Source organism: Dysidea avara, chromosome 1 (assembly GCF_963678975.1).
Source record: "Dysidea avara chromosome 1, odDysAvar1.4, whole genome shotgun sequence".
Taxonomy (NCBI): Eukaryota; Metazoa; Porifera; class Demospongiae; order Dictyoceratida; family Dysideidae; genus Dysidea; species Dysidea avara.
Window position 1 is genome coordinate 23,481,471 of NC_089272.1, and position 18,908 is coordinate 23,500,378.

Genomic DNA, 18,908 nt, shown 5'->3' on the forward strand with positions numbered 1-18,908 from the left:
GTTGCGATGACGTTCCCCCTGCAGTACTGCAGCCACCTGAGATATTGAAAGCTAGTACGCTATGGGTTATATCACTAACCTGCATTCGCTGTTCGACTCTCATTATGTAGTGCTCAACATGCCAGCGTGATCACTCAATCGCCATATAGACTAAGCGCCAGACTAATCGCCATAGTGATTCCCTCGAGCGAAAAAAAGTAGCTAAATAGACGTTTTGAGTAAACAAAACCCAACTACTAAACGATACTAGTCTAATTCTTACTATTCACACTGGCTAAACTCGAATCTGGTGGCATGACAAAACTGGTTACCACAATCGAACGTAAAGGTTAGTATTATTTAGAATATATTTGTTTTATTGAGTCATTGTCGAAGTGGACTACAGTTTAATCTGGGCTAAGATGGCACCAGACTAGTAAGGTGTATAAGTACGTTTATATATATGTAGACTAGAGTTGTGGCCATCCGTGTTGGCTTTTTCGATCGCCATTGGCTGCTTGTAAACATTATACGTATCGGTGACGTTATGGCCCACAATCGACCTTTACATGTCAGGCTATAAAAGAATTTGAGTGATCTGTGAAGTGTCCTTCCACCTATTAGGTGAGGTGTCGTAGTGGTCTTCACCACGGCACTTGTGCTATGCTGCATAAAACCGCAGCCAGTGCAATATCTGTATATTGCACTGCGGTCGGTGCATTATAACTTATAATGCACTCGTTGTGGTCTACAAAACCGCAACCAGTGCGTTATAAGTTATAATGCACTCGCTGCGGTCTGCAGCAGTGCAATATACAAATTATGGCACTGGCGGTGCCTTTGAACTGCCCACGCAGAGTGGTACATTACATATTATTTAAGGTAGTACTAAATAGTAGGAATCACAAAGGTTTGCTTTTTTTGCTCAATAAAGGGGGAGCCAATATCTCATTGCTTTGTATCATGGATTAATCCCATGCAAAAACACCTACAGTAAAACACTTCCAATGAGTTTTCTACATACTGTACGTAGATTCCCTAAAATTTCAGCACACATCTTCAAATGCAAAATTATCTAAAATTCAAAAAAAAGATAGCACATTATTTTTTCTTTGGCAGCTGAAACTCACATGATCTCTACAATAACCAGAGTCCAAACATCCTTGTAAACATGGTACAGCATTGTCCACTGTTAGAGAGGTCTCCTGGGTGATGACTTTTTGCAGTCACGCTGTGCGTGACTGATGGGTTTTGTATCTCAGTGTGTGTATTGGCATTCCTAAAACGAGAAACCCAACAAATACTAGCAATCAACATACTTTAGTCATGGATTGTGCAAGCCACATCAAGGACACATCTTAAAGGGCACCAGTTGTACATATTTACTCCTAATCATTTGGCCAGACCCAAATGAAATTATTTTATTTCTACAAAATTTTAAGGGAATCTACAGTATTAAGAGCATTACAGATCATTGACTAATTAACTTACTATATAACTCAATTGATAATTCTAACAAGTGCTGTATGATACTCATCTGGAGGATTTTATATTTCATTTATACTTGTTTACATCGTACTTAGGTACTTTACCACCATCTACAAGTACCACTGCAGCCTCTCCAAGTAAGTGTTTGTATTACATGTATATGTTGTATAGAATATTTTGCAAACTACACTGTATGCTATAACTTGGCTCATGATTTGGTTTATGATTATATTTGGTAATTAAGGGGGCTATTTAAAAATAAGCAATTTTTTATTCATGTGCTGTGATTTTCATAGGACCTCCCATGGTGATCCCGGTCATACCACCGACCATCCCAGGTATGTTGACATGCAACGTACACACTTACAGTCAGTACCAGTAAATCACTTCAACACATAGAAGATTGTGCTGGCCCATTTATCGTCACCATGCATATGTTGTCGGTTCCTATACATTTCTCAGCATTAATTATTAGCACCTTGGCTAGAGTTGGGACTGCTGATCCTACCAAGCATGAATGGCCACTCTGCTATCCATATAGAGTATTATCCATGGTACCAAGGAATCTAATATATATGCCTCATTTCTGTATGTGTATAGATACAGTTACAGTACAGTTGCATAATGAAAAGTTTGATCACACTACGCAAATAGACACTACAGTGAATAAAGCAAGTTTTGAGTAGACAAAGCCGTACCATTAACATCAATCCAATGCTAGTGTATCCAGGTACAACGGACCCATGCTTCTTCGAGCATCATCTTCATAGGATATAGTACTACATTTCCTATGATTCTGTCTGTTATTTAGTGTGGAACGTGGTACTTTGCATTCAATTGCAGCTCTTTTCATGCTTATTCCTTTCTTAACAGTGTCCATAGCTGCCCTCATCTGAGCTATAGTCCATTGTTTTTTCTTGCATGAGTGTAAAACAGCAAGTGCTTACTGTAAATGGTGGAAGAGACATCCCCGCCCCTTGCGATAAGTTTTAGGTATTGTCTATATAGAAACAAATAGACATAGACATAAATACAAAACACTATTAGCAGTTTAACATACGTACACTGTGAAGGTGAAATCCAATGGATTCAGTAGGCATGAGGTTGCTCAGGTGATAGCTAGCTAGTAAAATCCTAAATATCACAGTGATGATAATTAGTATAATTAAAAGTGCTATTTAAAAAAAACAAAAAATCATGTGTTGTGCTATTCATAGGACCTCCCATGGTGAGCATGGTCATGCCACCGACCATGCCAGGTATGTTGGCATGTGATACAGTAAAACTAACTTCCTAAAATTGGATTAAGTTCCATATGTAATCACATAAGTTTTAGGATTTTTAACTGTTATGTTTTTTACACCACCTGCAGCTGTGACGCCTGCAAGACCACCTGCAGCTGGAACATCATCAACAAGACGGTCACCTAGGTCGTTGCCAAGGTCCACCAGAGGTTCTCCCTATAGTGGTAAGTTAATATGTAGTAATTGTAACATGAACCAGGGTGATTTATATGATAGCCAGGATAACTGCTTATGGGATACGCGAATGAACAAAATATTGTGATGATTCAATTTTTGTATGTAGCAACAAACCAAAATAAATATTAGTTTAGTACACTGTTAATCAATTCCAATTAGGTTTGCTTGCTGGCCACCTGGTTTTTAGAAGTAGCACAACATCAACTTGTTTAATTTCATAGCAATGTTTTGGAAGTATTTCAGGTCATACTGAAAGCACTTTTGGGCTTTTACCAAGGCATGATGAAGGTATTGTGAGGAGGCTGGTTTTAGAGTGATACAGTATTTTAGCCAAACCCTAATATACAGTACTACCGTACTGTATGGAATATTGGCTTACTATATATTGTACAGTGTTTATATTGTATCTGTCTATAGGCAGTGGTCCACGTAGGACATCTGAGGGTGTCCCAAGGAGTTCCTCTGGTAAGTTACACTAGTATGTATTTATTTATAATGAATCAGTGCAGTAAATGACATTAGTCGTGTTGTGGTTAAGCTTAAGGCCAGTTTTCCTTCTAAAACTCACAGCTCTTTGCTGCATACTAAACTTACCATTTTGAGTTTGTTTAGATTTACCCTTTTGTCTCATACTAAATCCATCTCCCACTTGTATAGTTGCCAATAGGACATAAGATTAAAAAGCTTGTGGTCTTTTAACTGCTATATTTTTTGCAATAGGTGGTCGTGGTGTCACACCACCTGTGGCAACGGCTAGGTCGGTACCTAGTGGTAAGTAAATGTGTAGTACAATGGAACCCCTTTAAGAGGACACCCAATGAATAGTGGACGTTATAATGGACAGGTCCCAGATAAACAGTGCTAGTAATTTTGTGCACCCTATAAGGCCTTAACTCTTTATTAAGGACAGAAATTAGTGTCCATCTTAGAGGGGTTCCACTGTAATTGTAATATGAGCCAGGGTGCACACTGTATGTACTATGCACCCTGTATGTATGTGTACTATACAGTCTTCTGTTGCTGGCTAATAGCCAGTGTTGGTTGACCAATCACCCAGTAAAACTGTAACCACTGTATTCGGACATGTCTTAAATATTTTAGTATCATACAGTATGATAGTAGGACCACTAGGCGTGGCAAACAAAATAAAATCACCCAAAAGCAGCCTCAGTTTTCCCTGAGAACGCAAGGCAGTATTGGCTAGGTAAAACTAAGCCCAAACACAAGCTTTCAGACCTGAAATGCTTTCAACAAGTTGCTTTGGAATTTTTTAAAAACAATTTATTAAATGTAATTTTCTATTGACTGACTTGAGTAACTGACTGACTGATGCCTTCAGACAGGCTACGAGCTTGATTTTTTCACTGTTCAACGTTGCTTCAGAGCGAAAGGTGCCTTTTGGCATACCGCAGTACATACAATGTATTCTTATAATGAATGGACTTACCAGTGTGTCCCATTCACAAAAGTGTTGATTTTGCGGTAGCACATGATGGCTTCTCTTTGTGACGGAAATCGTCACTATTTTTCATAGTGGCTATTTTGATTACAGAAGTGCTTTTTGAACAGTTCTTAATTTGTACTGCTGTGTAACGAGTTGAACACAGCTGACAATGAAGCGTATTGGGTACTGTACTTCACTTTTCAGACGATAATTGATATAGCTGGGGCGCACGGTGCCATTTCAGATGCGGTATACGTGGGTTCACAGCCAGTCATAATAATTATTTACAAAAAAAGTTAACAAACAAGTACACAAAAAATTGGAATTTTCAACTACACTGTAGAGTAGGGATCATAGCACATTGATAAAACAAGCTGGAGTAGTGCACTGTATTAAATCACACTGAAACAATAAGAAGTGATATCCCTACTGTGCTCAAGATGCCATAATGGAAATACACAGTAGGGATATAGCACTTCTTATTGTTTTACTGTGATTTAATATCATTCACTACTCCAGCTTGTTTCAGTACTTTTTATGGTCCCTACTCCAGTGGAAAATTCGAATTTTTTGTGTATTTGTTATGTAGTTACTAATGTTACATGGATGTTGTTTGCTAAGGGGTGCTAGCTACATGTACACTGTACCTCTTATACTTGGCTAGGCTAACAAGGTATACTAATTTACAAGGTACATGTATACTCCCATATACCCTCAATTCAAGCACTGGGCAAGTATTATTATTCAGTGGCTGTTAATATATTTGTACAAATTCTTATGAGTGTGTAATATAATTTGTTTCCACTATAGCTACTGTATCAATTCCACCACGATCATCCCCTGCTGGTATGTACTGCATGTACATGTATGTGTACGTATATTTTAAAGTGTTTTATCCTACCATACTAAATTCAGTTTGTCCATCATTTTAATATGTGAATTCTCTACACAAAGCTTCATGGCTTCTCCTCACATAGAAAGGGGATATGCCTCCTTTTACCATGCCATTCCTGGTAACCTGCAAGGCCTGTTCAGTCGTTATACACCTGTTACAGCACGTAGGCTAGCTTCTAGTGAACTGGTTCAACTGGTTTCAGTTTCCAGCCACATGCCCTTCAAGTAAACGTGATGAAAACAGGAAGGTAAGCTTTAATACAGTCCTTCATTCATTGAATGAAGGTTTGTTTTCCGTAGCTCAAAATACGCTCTTCTTCTGCCACTGCTTTTTACCTTTATACTGTAAATTTCTAGCCATAACAACCAATGAAATGTTGCACTTCTCCTATTTGAAGTTTGCTTAAATTGCTGGCTGTATAATCACCACTTGTATACACAACACTGGATTATGACTGTTGGTTTAATAACATGTTTAGTCATAACTCAGTGGGCAATTAACAAACATCCCGTCCTGCTGGTATGTACATGTATGTATCTATATATTTTAATTAAAATGTTAGTATCCTACTGTACCAAATTCATAAGTGTGTATTTTGTTTTCAACTACAATAGGTGGCCAAGAACAGCTACCAACATTGGTCACCAGCACAATTCCAACCAGTATGTGTAGATTTTACTATATCGTTTGTTATGCTTCTTAATTTGTAAACGTTGACACATTATAAGTACAGTACTGCTCACTATCAAATACTGCCTTGAATTGCAGCAGCCATACACTTCACTTTCAGCTGTTCAGCCCATTACACAGCATTACAAATGAAGAACAGTGTTGAAATCGTTTCTCCAGGACCACGGAAAATAACGTACTGTAGGGAAGCCTTGTATTAATCTCCATGAATTGTAGCGGAATGCATGGCTTGTTAACTGGTTCAACTGGTTTTAGTTACCAGCCACACCCCCTTCGAGTAAACATGATGCGAACAGAAAGTTAAGCTTTAATGCAGTCCTTCATTGATTGGATGGTTTATTTTGTATAGCTTAAAATACACTATTCTTCTGCCATTGCTGTTTACCTTTTTATTGTACATTTCTAGCTGTAGCAACCAATGAAATGTTGTACTTTTCCTGTTTGAAATTTGCATACAGTGCTGACCACTTATATACACAATCACAACACTGGATTAATTACAACTATAGGTTTAATAACATGTTAAGTCATAACTCAGTGAGCAATGTGTTTAACAAGTACGGATCTCCATACCAAAAGTATCTATATAGTTAAGTAGTCAGTCAGAAACATACGTTACGGCAAGTATTTCATGGTTGTTATTGGATTAAAATATTTGTACAAAATTCTCAACAAGTGTGAAATATGGTTTGTTTTCACTATAGCTACTTTAGATCAATCAACGGTACCAGAATCATCCAATCCTGCTGGTATGTACATGTATGTGTATATTTTAAAATGTTGTCATCCTACTGTACAAAATTCACAAGTGTGATGTTGTTTTGTTTTCAACTACTATAGGTGACAATGACCAAGTACCACCACCACCACCACCGACACTATCGGTCACCAACAATGGTACGTGACATAGTAATTTTCAGCTCATTCCTTCAAGGAGTTTACCCTGTGGGCATGAAGTTCGATCTTATTTTACACAAATAACCAGTCGTAACTCAGTGATTCTTTATTGGGTTCCCACCAAACATGGTACCATTTTAATGAGCCCTTAAAGTGTGCCAAGTTTTGATCAGGGTATGCATTTGTATTTTATTGCAGATTTTGCCAAGTGTGCAAAAAGAAGTAGACAAAAATACTGAAAAGAACCCCAAAATTTTGGCCACTCGTATCACGGAAATGGCTGGGGCAATTTTCTTCAAATTTCATATGTAGACTCCCCTACTGCACAGGCACTTGTTGTAGCAAATATAACTGTAGATGGAGTAAACATCATAGGAGTGCCTTTTTGTTTGCTTGGAAAGGAATCAAGTTACATGTAGAGATCATACACAAAACCCAACTTGTGTCACAATTACAAGATCTAGTTTCACGAATAGAAAACTATTAATTTTTATACCTACCAGGCAAACCGCTATGAAGAGTGAGCTGAAAACCAGTATGTAGATGGAACAATCATAGAAAATCCTTGCAGTGGTATAGAAGGATCTGAGTAAAAGCTGCTGAGTTATAACGTACTGTAACTGTGCTTAATTCTGGACAGATATTAACTTCAGTCACTTCAAATATTTATCGTCATATCTCAAAAACTAGCTACAGAGTACTTACTTAAAATTTCATCATATCATTGTTTGTAACAAACAAGTACAAGTGAAAATGAAGCACTATTATGCCAGACCTCTCTGGGAAATCGATTATACATATGGATGTACTATTTCCAGATCTGTAGCATCAGATGATAACACAGGGCCGGAGCCCACGGTCCGGCTGGTCCGGCCAATGCCGGACCACTTTTCAGTCACTTGAATTTGCAAAAAGATCGAGATACTCTAATAGAGCAGTCATCACATTATACTCTAATAGAACAGTCATCGTGATAGTCTAATAGAGCATTCATCAATACTCTTATTACACTGGTTCAGTCTGGTTGATCTAAGCCATTATATCCATTTTAATTGTCTTCAAATTACTTTCCAGTGGACCATCTGCATAGAATTGCAAAATAGGCTAACTGATAATGCATTTATTGCTTCAGTATCTCAAGAACTAAACTCACTTTGTATCATGAAAGTAAAATTAGCTACTAGCTATATATTAAATTGAATTAATTGGTATACAGTAGCTCAAAATTACCTGGATATATTCTTGGTGTTAAAAGCAGAAAGAGACCATGTATGTAAAATAGCTTCCAGATGCCATTCCAGAACATGTATTTTCAAAATTTTTCCCAGGGAGCATTTCCCCAGACTTCCTTAGCTTAGCATGTTAATGCACGCTGTAGCTAGCACACACAAACAAAATTACAGTAGATAATCTGATTTAAATTTCAAATCAATAAAATGTAGTGTGCATGACTATGACCTCCATTGCAGTCCATGGCCTGACCACTCAGAATCTCTGGGCTCCGGCCCTGTGATAACACTGGATTGGCTTTGCTGCTTTGTCCTGGTTTGTAAAGAAAGGCCCCAATTTGCACAAAACAACAAATATAACTGTAGATGGAGTAAACATCATAGGAGTTAAATTTTAGAGTAGATTTTAATTCAAGTTAGAGCACAATTTACTATGTAGCCCAGCTAGTTTGTTTTAAAGCTACTTTTGTATCTTATACTAATGCAAAATTCTCACAAGTGTGTAATATAGTTTGTTTTCACCACTGTAGATCAATCACAGGTACGTATGTGCATACTGTAGTTTAATAATTTTCTGACTGAAAGATTTTGTCCACAATTTACAAGTGTACAATCACACAGACCGAAAAGATCATGAACTTTTCTGGCTAAAAATATCACCCTAAAACCAGCCTCACAATACCTGCATGGCACCTTAGCAGTATCAACACAAGAAAAAATATTCAGTGAATTTTCTACTGACCAACTGCCTGACTGATTGATTCCTTCAGACAAGTGTAAGTTGATATCGGTTAAGACTATGGGCTTGATTTTTTTCACTATATGACGTTGTTTCAGCCTGTTGAGTACAATGCAGTGCTTCATGGACTTTACTGTATCCTCCGGCCTTTATGTCCCAATTATCTTTGCTGATAGCACAAGTTCGTCCTCGGTCAAAACAAAAGTCAAAAGCCAAGCAAGAAATTTGCAATACAGTGTAGGTCAAAAGACAAGTTTGATTGTAAAGTGAATGCCACAATTGATACTTAACATAACTATATTTTTTTACAAAAATGTACAAAAATTTGGTCAAGAGTCAAGCACGGATTTTAACGTAAGTCAAGGATCAAAGCTTATTTTTCAAGTTTGACCACTTTGACCAAGGACGAAGATGGGAGTACAGAGTATATTGGAGTGCCACCCCATTGCACTACAGCATGCACTCTTTCTGTATGGGAGAGTACACCATCAAAATATTTCTGTAATGCGTGCAGCATGATATCTTTATTATTCATCCTCTTTTTAAAGTTTGAACATACATAATGTTAAGTGTGTGCAATTATTTTATTAGGAGAGGCTGATGAGGTACCTGCAGGCTCTTCTAGTTCCACTGTTGGTATGTTTAGTTATATAAATATATCAAATAAAATAATCATAGTTTGTTTACTAGGTGGCCAGCCACCACTTGTGGCCACCAACACCACAACTACTGGTATGTAATAAATACTAAATAGACGACTCTATTAGAGTAGTGATTGTTCTATTTATGTTAACTTTTTGATGTAATTATTGAGTGTACGTTTTTACTAGGCTCACCAGAGAGAACTGGGGTGCAAGCCAATTCTGATGCAGGTATGTTACATGTAGTTATAAAATATAATATGGTTTGTTTTCACTATAGCTACTTTAGATCAATCATCAACGGTACCAGAATCATCCAATCCTGCTGGTATGTACATGTATGTGTATATTTTAAAATTTTGTCATCCTACTGTACAAAATTCACAAGTGTGATGTTGTTTTGTTTTCAACTACTATAGGTGACAATGACCAAGTACCACCACCACCACCGACACTATCGGTCACCAGCAATGGTACGTGACATAGTAATTTTCAGCTCATTCCTTCAAGGAGTTTACCCTGTGGGCATGACATAAATTCGATCTTAATTTACACAAATAACTAGTCGTAACTCTGTGATTCTTTATTGGGTTCCCACCAAACATGGTACCGTTTTAATGAGCCCTTAAAGTGTGTCAAGTTTTAGCTTGATCAGGGTATGCATTTGTATCTTATTGCAGATTTTTCCAAGTGTGCACAAAGAAGTAGACAAAAATATTGAAAAGAACCCCAAAATTTTGGCCACTCGTATCACGGAAATGGTTGGGGCAATTTTTCTTCAAATTTCATATGTAGACTCCCCTACTGCACAGGCACTTGTTGTAGCAAATAGCAGGGGTGACTAGACTCACGGACTGGACTTATGGACTGACAGCTTTTAACCAATAATCTAGGTATTATCCATCTCTTGCAACACTGGGGACACAGCTATCAAGTTACAACTGGTGGTGCTGCTCTTCCTTACAAGTCATGGCACTGGTGTGTGCACTAAATAATTAAAACATACTTACGATACACATGTTCTAGCAGTGATAAAGCGTGATAGAGGTTATTGTTGTAGCGTACATGTTTTCTTTTGTTGCTAGCACTGGTGTCAGGGCTGTAGTGATGAGCCAGTTTATTTGCATAGCCCCATCACCTCGCCCACACGGTGGTGCCACCTATAGCTACCTGCTAAGAATAATTATTGGTTCATCTTGACCTACAGCCCTAACATTAGTGCTAAAGCAACAAAAGAAAACATCTACGCTACAACAATAGCCTCTATCACGCTTTATCACTCCTGGTACACCATGTAGAGATGCCTAGGTTCAAATTCACTTGGCAGCGAGATTGCCCTGCATGACCAGATGTAAATTACAATTAATATACCACAGAACATTGTTATCTTAGGAAGGCTCTGCACAAAACTTACCATGCACAAAGCAACATACAAGTTAATAGAGTAATTGTCATTTACAGGATATGGTAGTTCCTCATAGTGCATAAACTTAATGTATCTATTATATTAGTGCAGTTGGATAGCTTAACTAGCTTCATTTACTTTTCCTCAAATTCAGCTGTGGTCACTTCATGTCAGTCTCATTAGTAGCTGTCAACTTCAGATAGAACCCAGCACACAATGAATGGTAGCACTGCCACACACTCCATCCTTGTAAGCTAGCCTGTATAATGCCTACGTAGCTACTTTAGTGCTATTTATTGTTTTAAAATAGAAGTGAGCGTCTTTATATAAGCATAATTACTGTATTCAGTTATAAGCGCAATTAGTTGAACTTGGAGCTTGTAATTGACGGCTAATGTTGAGAAGAGTATAGCCACTCTGCAATGCGTGAGATTAGCAGTTTCGTGCATGTGAGCATGAGATTGCATGCAGATGAGTGAGACTCATTCCCACTGTGTGAGACCTTGTATGAATATGTATTGTAAGTGTATTCTAATTAATTAGTACATGCGCTAGTGCCATGACTTGTAAGGAAGAGCAGTACCAGCAGTTGTAGCTTGATAGTAGTGTCTTCAGTGCTACAAGAGATGGATATTGCCTGGGTTATTGTTTAAAGGCTGTTTCCAGCTCAGTCCGTGAGTCCAGTTCATGAGTCCAGTATGTGAAATACGTTATGCCCAAGGAATACACTCTATAGTAGGGCTGGGATGAATATTGAAATTTACCTTCGAACATTCCCTAATAAAATGTTCGAACATTTGGAGCTACAGTATTGGCTTTCAAGTTACAGGTTTTCTTGTATTTATGCACATCCTTCTTAAATTTTATTATTCTAAACCTGTCTGATAAGTTTGTAAGCATTTGGAAAGTGCATAGCAGCAGTACTGAATGACGCAATCAATCAATTGCAAATGGGCGTGTCCGCTATACTGCAATCATGCATAGATAAACACCATGTAATGGCTAAAAGGACATTTTCCATGCATTATCTATCACATTACAAGGTGTTAAGGCTGCAACTATGGTAGCAAGCTGAACTGTGATGGTTTAAAAATGGGCGTGGCACACGAAGATCGATCGCGAAGAGATGAACGTTGATCACACAAGAGGAATAAGCAGCTGCAATAAAGATAACAATGTTTATTTGTAATTCTTTCGTAGACTAGGAGTGCATTATGAAGCTATGAAGGTTACTTTTATAATTCGAAGTTTACTTAACCTTCAAACCCACGAAACATTCGAAGCTTCATCCCAGCCCTACTATCAAGTATTATTCAGTGGCTGTTAATGGTTAAAATATTTGTACAATATTCTCATGAGTGTGTAATATGGTTTATATAGATCAATCACCAACACTACCACCATCAGCAGCTGGTACGTGTGTACATGTATGTGTATATATACTTTATTTAAAGTGTTTGTATCCTACTGTACAAAACTCATAAGTGTAATACTGTTTTGTTTTCAACTACCATAGGTGACCAAGTACCACCAACAACACCATCGGTCACCAGCACTGGTATGTGTTTAGTACCTGATTATGTCCTTTATAGTCCTCTTAGAGTATTTCTTATAATATATGCTTAAACAATGACATATGTGACCTGGTCTGACAAAGCTTTAATAAATTAACTAGTGTCCATTTGGTTCTACTTTAGGTACTTACAGATAATAAGTCACTCTCTAGAACTCCTATGGATATAATTACATGAAAATAACAAGGAGAAAACATCCTGACTGCCTGGTAGACTCCTGTAAGCGTTTGAGCATAAATCGGATAGCTGCAGGTTCGAGGCTACCTAGGTCCAGTCATGGATTTTTTCTCCTTCCTGCAACTTTTCAAACACACCTTATGTAACTAATGTCTTTGTATCTAATCTCTTTGAGCAGGCTGTAGGACCAGGTGTCCTACAGTCCTTCAGCACTTGTGCTGTAAAGCTTTAATAAATTTTTTTGGGCTTATTGCCCATTTATAAGTATTGCAGTATGCCGGTTTTACGTTTTCAAAGTGTTGTAGCTCGCCAATGGCTTTAGTTATGTGTACAAATGTTTTTCACCAATTACTTACCTTTAGTACCATCCAGTGAACAAGTAGCCAGCCAACAGGCAAATTTCTCGCCATTTTAGATATTTTTTTAAAGAGGTTGACCATGGCTCAGCTGCATCAGGCAAGCATTGCAATGGGCGGTGGCAGGGGCGGTGGGTGGGTAAGGGGTTAATGAAAGAAAATGGAAGAGGAAGGCGAAGGGATGAATAAGACCAAGTTATGGGCCATTCAGGGCTCAAACCTTGCTAAAATGAAAGTAAATGAATAGTACTAGTCTTCATTCAACACCACAGAGTTGTACAGCCACACACAGCCATCTACTTGTTAGCCAGAGCTCCATTTAGGCCCAAGACTGCTCATACAGCTCACCACTGGGCTTGGAAAAAGCAGCCACATAAGCAGACCAGTTTATACCCAGGCTGGTTGTGATAGTGAAATCTGATAATGTGTTCATGGTAGCTTTGTGTTTGTGACAAAAAATCTAACCCGCTATTGTGGGTGATAAGGCAGACCGAGTCACATATATTACCCCGTATAAGACACATGGTAGTATACCATATAAGACGCATGGTATTATATCATGTGGCCCAAGAAGCCGTCACACAACACTGTGAATATATTGACAAGATTAATGCAAACTCAACAGTGGCGTAGCTAAGGTGGGTACTGGTAGGGCACAGGCCCAACCAATCAGTTCCAGTACCCTACCAACTCAGGTACTCAACTTACATAGCTAGTTAGCTTTAGCGATACGACTGAGGTGCAATATGCATGAAGCTATGTAATTAATAATAATTATTATGCAAACAAAACATACATACAGCTAGTGTCCTACTAGAGATGACAAATTTTAACTGTAAAATGCCACCAAATTGAATCTCAGCATGTAATTTTCAAAAATGTTCCTGGGGGGGTGGGGGGCATGCCCCCAGACCCCCCTAGCTGCATTTGCATGCTGGTTGCTGCAGGTTGTACATATACAATGGTGCCCAACCAATCCCTCTAGGCCAGCTACGCCACTGAGACTCAACTTCCTTAGTAACAGTAAACGAAGTGGCTATATTTACTGGCCAGTAACGTAGGATTTTTTTGCTATATTTATGGCATTCTTAAGTACGCATGTGCAAGCATCTCATGACTTAGTCGGTCATGATGCAAATATTTATTTAGCCGGTCATTTGTTATATAACTCGAGTATCAAACACACTAGTTGTATAAAGGTAAGTTTTTGGGTGAGTTTGAGGCGAGCTAGGGTTTGCCGGGATGTTTGCCGGGACGTTTGCTTTACTCGCTCCAACCCAAAAACTGACGCTCGCTTTACTCGCTCTCACCCAAACACTTACCTTCATACAGACAGTGAAAGTCATTGTGTTTAACAGGCAAACATCAGGTTACATCAGGTTAACATTAGGGTTAGGGTTGGGTTCAGCTTTGGATTCTTCACCACTGGTATAGTTAGACTATGTAGTATTTTATATTTGTAACATTGAAATAGTACAAAAACAAGAGGAGTAGCCAGCAAGTACTGGTGGTACAGTGGTAGATTGTGGGTACTCCAAACCTGGGTGTGTTGGATCGAGCTGCCTCGTCACATCAGAACTTTTTTCTTCGTTTCTTATATATACCTTTTTGTGTCACGATTTTTTCTAAGTCTTTTTTTAAAATAGCAAATGTAACAAACTAAGTCATGAGATGCTTGCACATGCGCACTTAGGAATGCCATAAGTATAGCAAACAAATCCTACGTTACAGGCCCGTAAACATACCCGCTTCGAATAGTAAACATTTAATGTAAGTTAGAGCACAATTTACTAGGTAGCCCAGCCCGTCTGTTTTAAAGCTACTTTTGTATATTATATTACTAATACAAAGTTCTCACAAGTGTGTAATATATTTTGTTTTCACCACTGTAGATCAACCACCATCAACAGCCAACTCCACAGGTATGTGCATATAGTTTAATAATTTTGCATCCATACAAATGTACAATTATACAGACCGATAGGATCATGAATCTTTCTGGCTAAAAATAACACCCTAAAACACCACCTGCATGAGACCTTTGCAGTATTGGATAGGTATAACACAACAATATTATTCAGTGGAATTTCTTCTGACTGACTGATGCCTTCAGATAAGTGTAACGTGACATTGCATGGCTAAAATTACAGGCTTGGTTGTTTCACTGTTTAATGTTGCTTCAGCTTGTTGACATACTGCAATACATACAATGCAAGTTTCATGGACTTGCCTGTGTCCTCCTTTGTGTCCCAATTATATTTGCATAAGGTGTTTATCTCACTTCAATCAAAGTAGACTAGCTATTGATATAGCCATGAATGTGAGTATCTTTTATGATGGTATCTGCAACACAAGCACATCACCATTGGTGGTGGCCAGGAAATTAGTAATGAATGGTAAATGGCTGAGTAGGTCATATGGTGTCTCCAGCGTTGGCTGTCAAGATCACTTGTGCTACTGAAAATGAAATAAATTTATGCAAGAAAAAAGACATTCAAGTACTGTCCATGTCATAGGTGGAGGAAGAGGGGGGCACCCCTGACTATTTTACTGGGGGTGCTGAACACCCCCAACTCAAAGCTGTATTGTGCAACAGTTGTCACTTGAACTTCCAGAAACTTGTCAATCATGATCAAAATACTCTAATAGAGCAGTCACTCTAATGCAACAGTCAAACATGTATTAAAAATAAAAGTAATAGTATTAGCAAGAGTGCATATTAATAACTACCAATGCAACCTGTACAAAATTACTGTGTATTATTGAATAAACAATGATCTTTGAGCAAATTAACACCTTTACTGACGATAGAGATCTGTTGATAGGTGTTGAGTTCTGTTGATAGGTGTTGAGTTCTGTTGATAGGTGTTGAATAAGGTAAAGCTTTTGTTCTACCAATGTGTGGATGTTCTATACTACACAGTAATTTGGTTGACACTCTCCCTCCTTATGTACTCTTGGTACTAGTGTTTGATTAACAGCTAAAACCACTGAAAATGCCTCCAAATTCAATCTCCTGACACCTAATTTTCAAAAGTTTCACCCCCTGAATTAGCATGCTTGGCGTGCTTTGCACACCTACTATCACCATATATAAATTTAATTTGGGCACCCCAAAAACTGTAGCATCCTCCTCCTATCATGTGTCTAAGTTCTGGCCAGTGACATTTTAATGTACTGGCGTATTCCCAGTGGCTGGCACATGTCTCTAGAAATCCACTGCAAATCAGTGACATGACTGTGGAATAAACGTGTAGTGTATTGATGTGGCTACATGGTGAGATAGCTTCACTGTGTGTATATATTGATTGAAGATTATCAAAAATTTGTTTGTTCTAAATAGGGGTACAAGCAGCGCAGCCACCATCATCTCCCCTAAATATTGGTAAGTTTCTGATTGGCTAATACTCATTCATTGAATGTTTTGCACATTTTAAATTCCTATTGTTTTTTGAAAATAGGACAGGTACATATTGCAGGCTTTCAAAATTAAGTGTAGGTTAGAGACCTACTGTACATCTTCATGGATTTTAAAAACCGGACAAAGCAAGGCTTTAAAATCCACAAAGATCTGAGGGTGTGGTACGTCTCACAGACTTAGAAAATGTATTCATTTTATGGGCATGTAAAATGGAGTTGTTGTGGGATTGGGTATATGTTGTACTGAAATTTTAAAATAATCACAGAAGACTGAATGTGCTCTTGTCGAAATATTGAAATAATCAAATCTCGCACTGCTTCCTTTCACAAGTTAGACTTGAATCTGGCACAGTTGGGAAATGGCAGTGATCGATAATGTCAAGCCGCCAGTGCCTATGATGTCACAGTAGTCTAAAGAAAGCGTGTGTTGAAGAAGTAACTTGTGTGGACTTGTACAATTGGAACAAGTTTATTGTCACAAGGTGTACCTTCAGTGGTGCCACAGTAGACTTAGTAGTACGAACGTTTTGAGTGTGGATCACACCTACATTACAAGTAGTACAAAATAATGTTTCTACAAGGAAGCTTACCCATCTAGGTCTTAGTAAGGTTCATTCATAGTTCAATAGGAGACCAAAACAGCCTTAAAACACTCTAAAAGCAGATGGGCACTACACAGAATTTTTATGATATTTCTGGACTTCTTCATTCTTCGTAACAAATTTACATACAGCGTTAGATTATACTTCTCGTATTTGAATTCTTTTAGACATATGCTTCAAAATGAATGGAGTGGTTAACCACATTTTAGTCTGGATGATTGGCCACCCACTGCAGGCTATCAGCCTGAACATGCCTTAAGGGAGCATCGCAAATCAATGATCGAAAGTGAGATTTGTGATGCTTGAGGTCTTTCTGCTAACTGGTTTCTAGCCATTTTAAGAACCTGCTAGCAGATCTCTTAGTGGATTTTAAAGCATCGTGCTCAAAAATCAAATGCATATCATTTTCTGATAGTACCGGGTCTACATAGCTACTCAGTGCTTGATAGTCGGACAACTGCCATAATTTATTACTCTAGAGCTCTACAATTTATACACTTGAATGTGCATAATTCAACAAAATTTGTGCTTGCAAAGCTACACAGTACAGATGCCACAAGTCAAAGCTGCCAATCAGACAGGTGGGCTTGTGCTTCAACCATCACTGTTTTTCTAGGATTTGCTCATGGTCACCACAAGCCATAAACAAATTACCTACATGCCAGAGCCTTTGACACCAGCCCTAGCTGAATAGCTAGCCACAGGTCATTACTACTGAGCAGTACTTTTATCGATTTGTTATGGTCCCTACTCTAGTTGTATAAAATTCCAAATTTTTTGTGTACTTGCTTTGTTACAGTTACTCACTCCTCTGTTAAGGTAATTGTATCGTACTCATGCATTGAGACAACCATAGAGTGACAGTTTTCTCTCCTTGAGCTATGTTGTTTTACAGTCTGAAGTGTATTTATTTGGAAGCAATACATGAATGCTGTAGAGGGTCATGACTCCTGTATTTCAAGCAGCCTCAGTGCAAAAGCTTACCTTTGTGGAAGTTTACTACAGGATCAGCACAGTTTCTATATATGTGACCCGCTGAACAAAAACCCAACTAGTTTGCATAGCTAATTCTGTTTTTGAGAAATACCTCATTGAAATATATTGGGTTAAAAACACGTACTACAAAAATAATTTAGTGTGCGTTCTAATCACTTCAACAAACAGTGGAACAAGGCTTGAATCAAGACAACTAAGTGACCAACAGATTCGTCTGTTAATGGCAAGTAAGAATATCTTTCTTTCGCGTCAGTGCCATGAAGCAAACATGAGTTATGGGCACTTGTTTATGTTGCAGTAAAATATTATGTAAACATTGCCATTTTAAGTTTAAACAGCCTTTTAGCTTAAATGCATTGGTGTATGTAGGGCAAAAACCGCACCTTGCTGAATGCCCCAATTCATTGCAAAGACAATGAGCCAAGTCCCATCTCCATAGCTTGTTTTCTTCTTGAGTTATGATAGATTAAGCGAGCGCCTGTGATTTTTCCCCATATAGTCACTGTACAAATCAATTGTTTTGCACTTCCTGCTGTCCATCGCTATAACTCCACAACTATTCACCAGTCAAGGCTTATACTTTGACAGCCCATTGGTTTTTCCCTCTGGATAACAAAGAAGTTATAAAAAGAAGTTTGATAAAAAGGTGGGTTTTTGCTCAGTGGGTCACATATTTCTAATATACTGTTTGTTCAATGCTTCTGCTCGTATCGATCTATACTGACAAGCATGCATAAAGTACACACGTGGACACATGTTTTAGGAAGAATATCAGAAGGTTGTGATTTACAACTGCGTTTTAGCATAATAGAATGGGGTACAAAATTTACTTCAAAATGTTATAATGAAAGCTTGATTACCTGCAGACGTTTTAGCAGATGCCAAGCACTACAAG

At 38.1% G+C, this 18,908-nt stretch overlaps 1 protein-coding gene across 1 annotated transcript in view; it reads left to right on the top strand.

Annotated features, from left to right (window-relative positions):
* The first annotated feature begins 2,701 nt into the window (after positions 1-2,701).
* The window catches only part of LOC136236468 (uncharacterized), a 42,054-nt gene continuing 25,847 nt past the window's right edge, over positions 2,702-18,908 (top strand). The window contains exons 1-12 of the mRNA XM_066026655.1: positions 2,702-2,726; positions 2,804-2,935; positions 3,366-3,413; positions 3,669-3,719; positions 5,203-5,238; positions 6,682-6,726; positions 6,818-6,874; positions 9,434-9,478; positions 9,533-9,574; positions 9,673-9,714; positions 9,764-9,811; positions 9,903-9,956. Coding sequence (XP_065882727.1) covers positions 2,702-2,726; positions 2,804-2,935; positions 3,366-3,413; positions 3,669-3,719; positions 5,203-5,238; positions 6,682-6,726; positions 6,818-6,874; positions 9,434-9,478; positions 9,533-9,574; positions 9,673-9,714; positions 9,764-9,811; positions 9,903-9,956 — 625 coding nt within the window. The remainder of the gene's footprint in view (positions 2,727-2,803; positions 2,936-3,365; positions 3,414-3,668; positions 3,720-5,202; positions 5,239-6,681; positions 6,727-6,817; positions 6,875-9,433; positions 9,479-9,532; positions 9,575-9,672; positions 9,715-9,763; positions 9,812-9,902; positions 9,957-18,908) is intronic.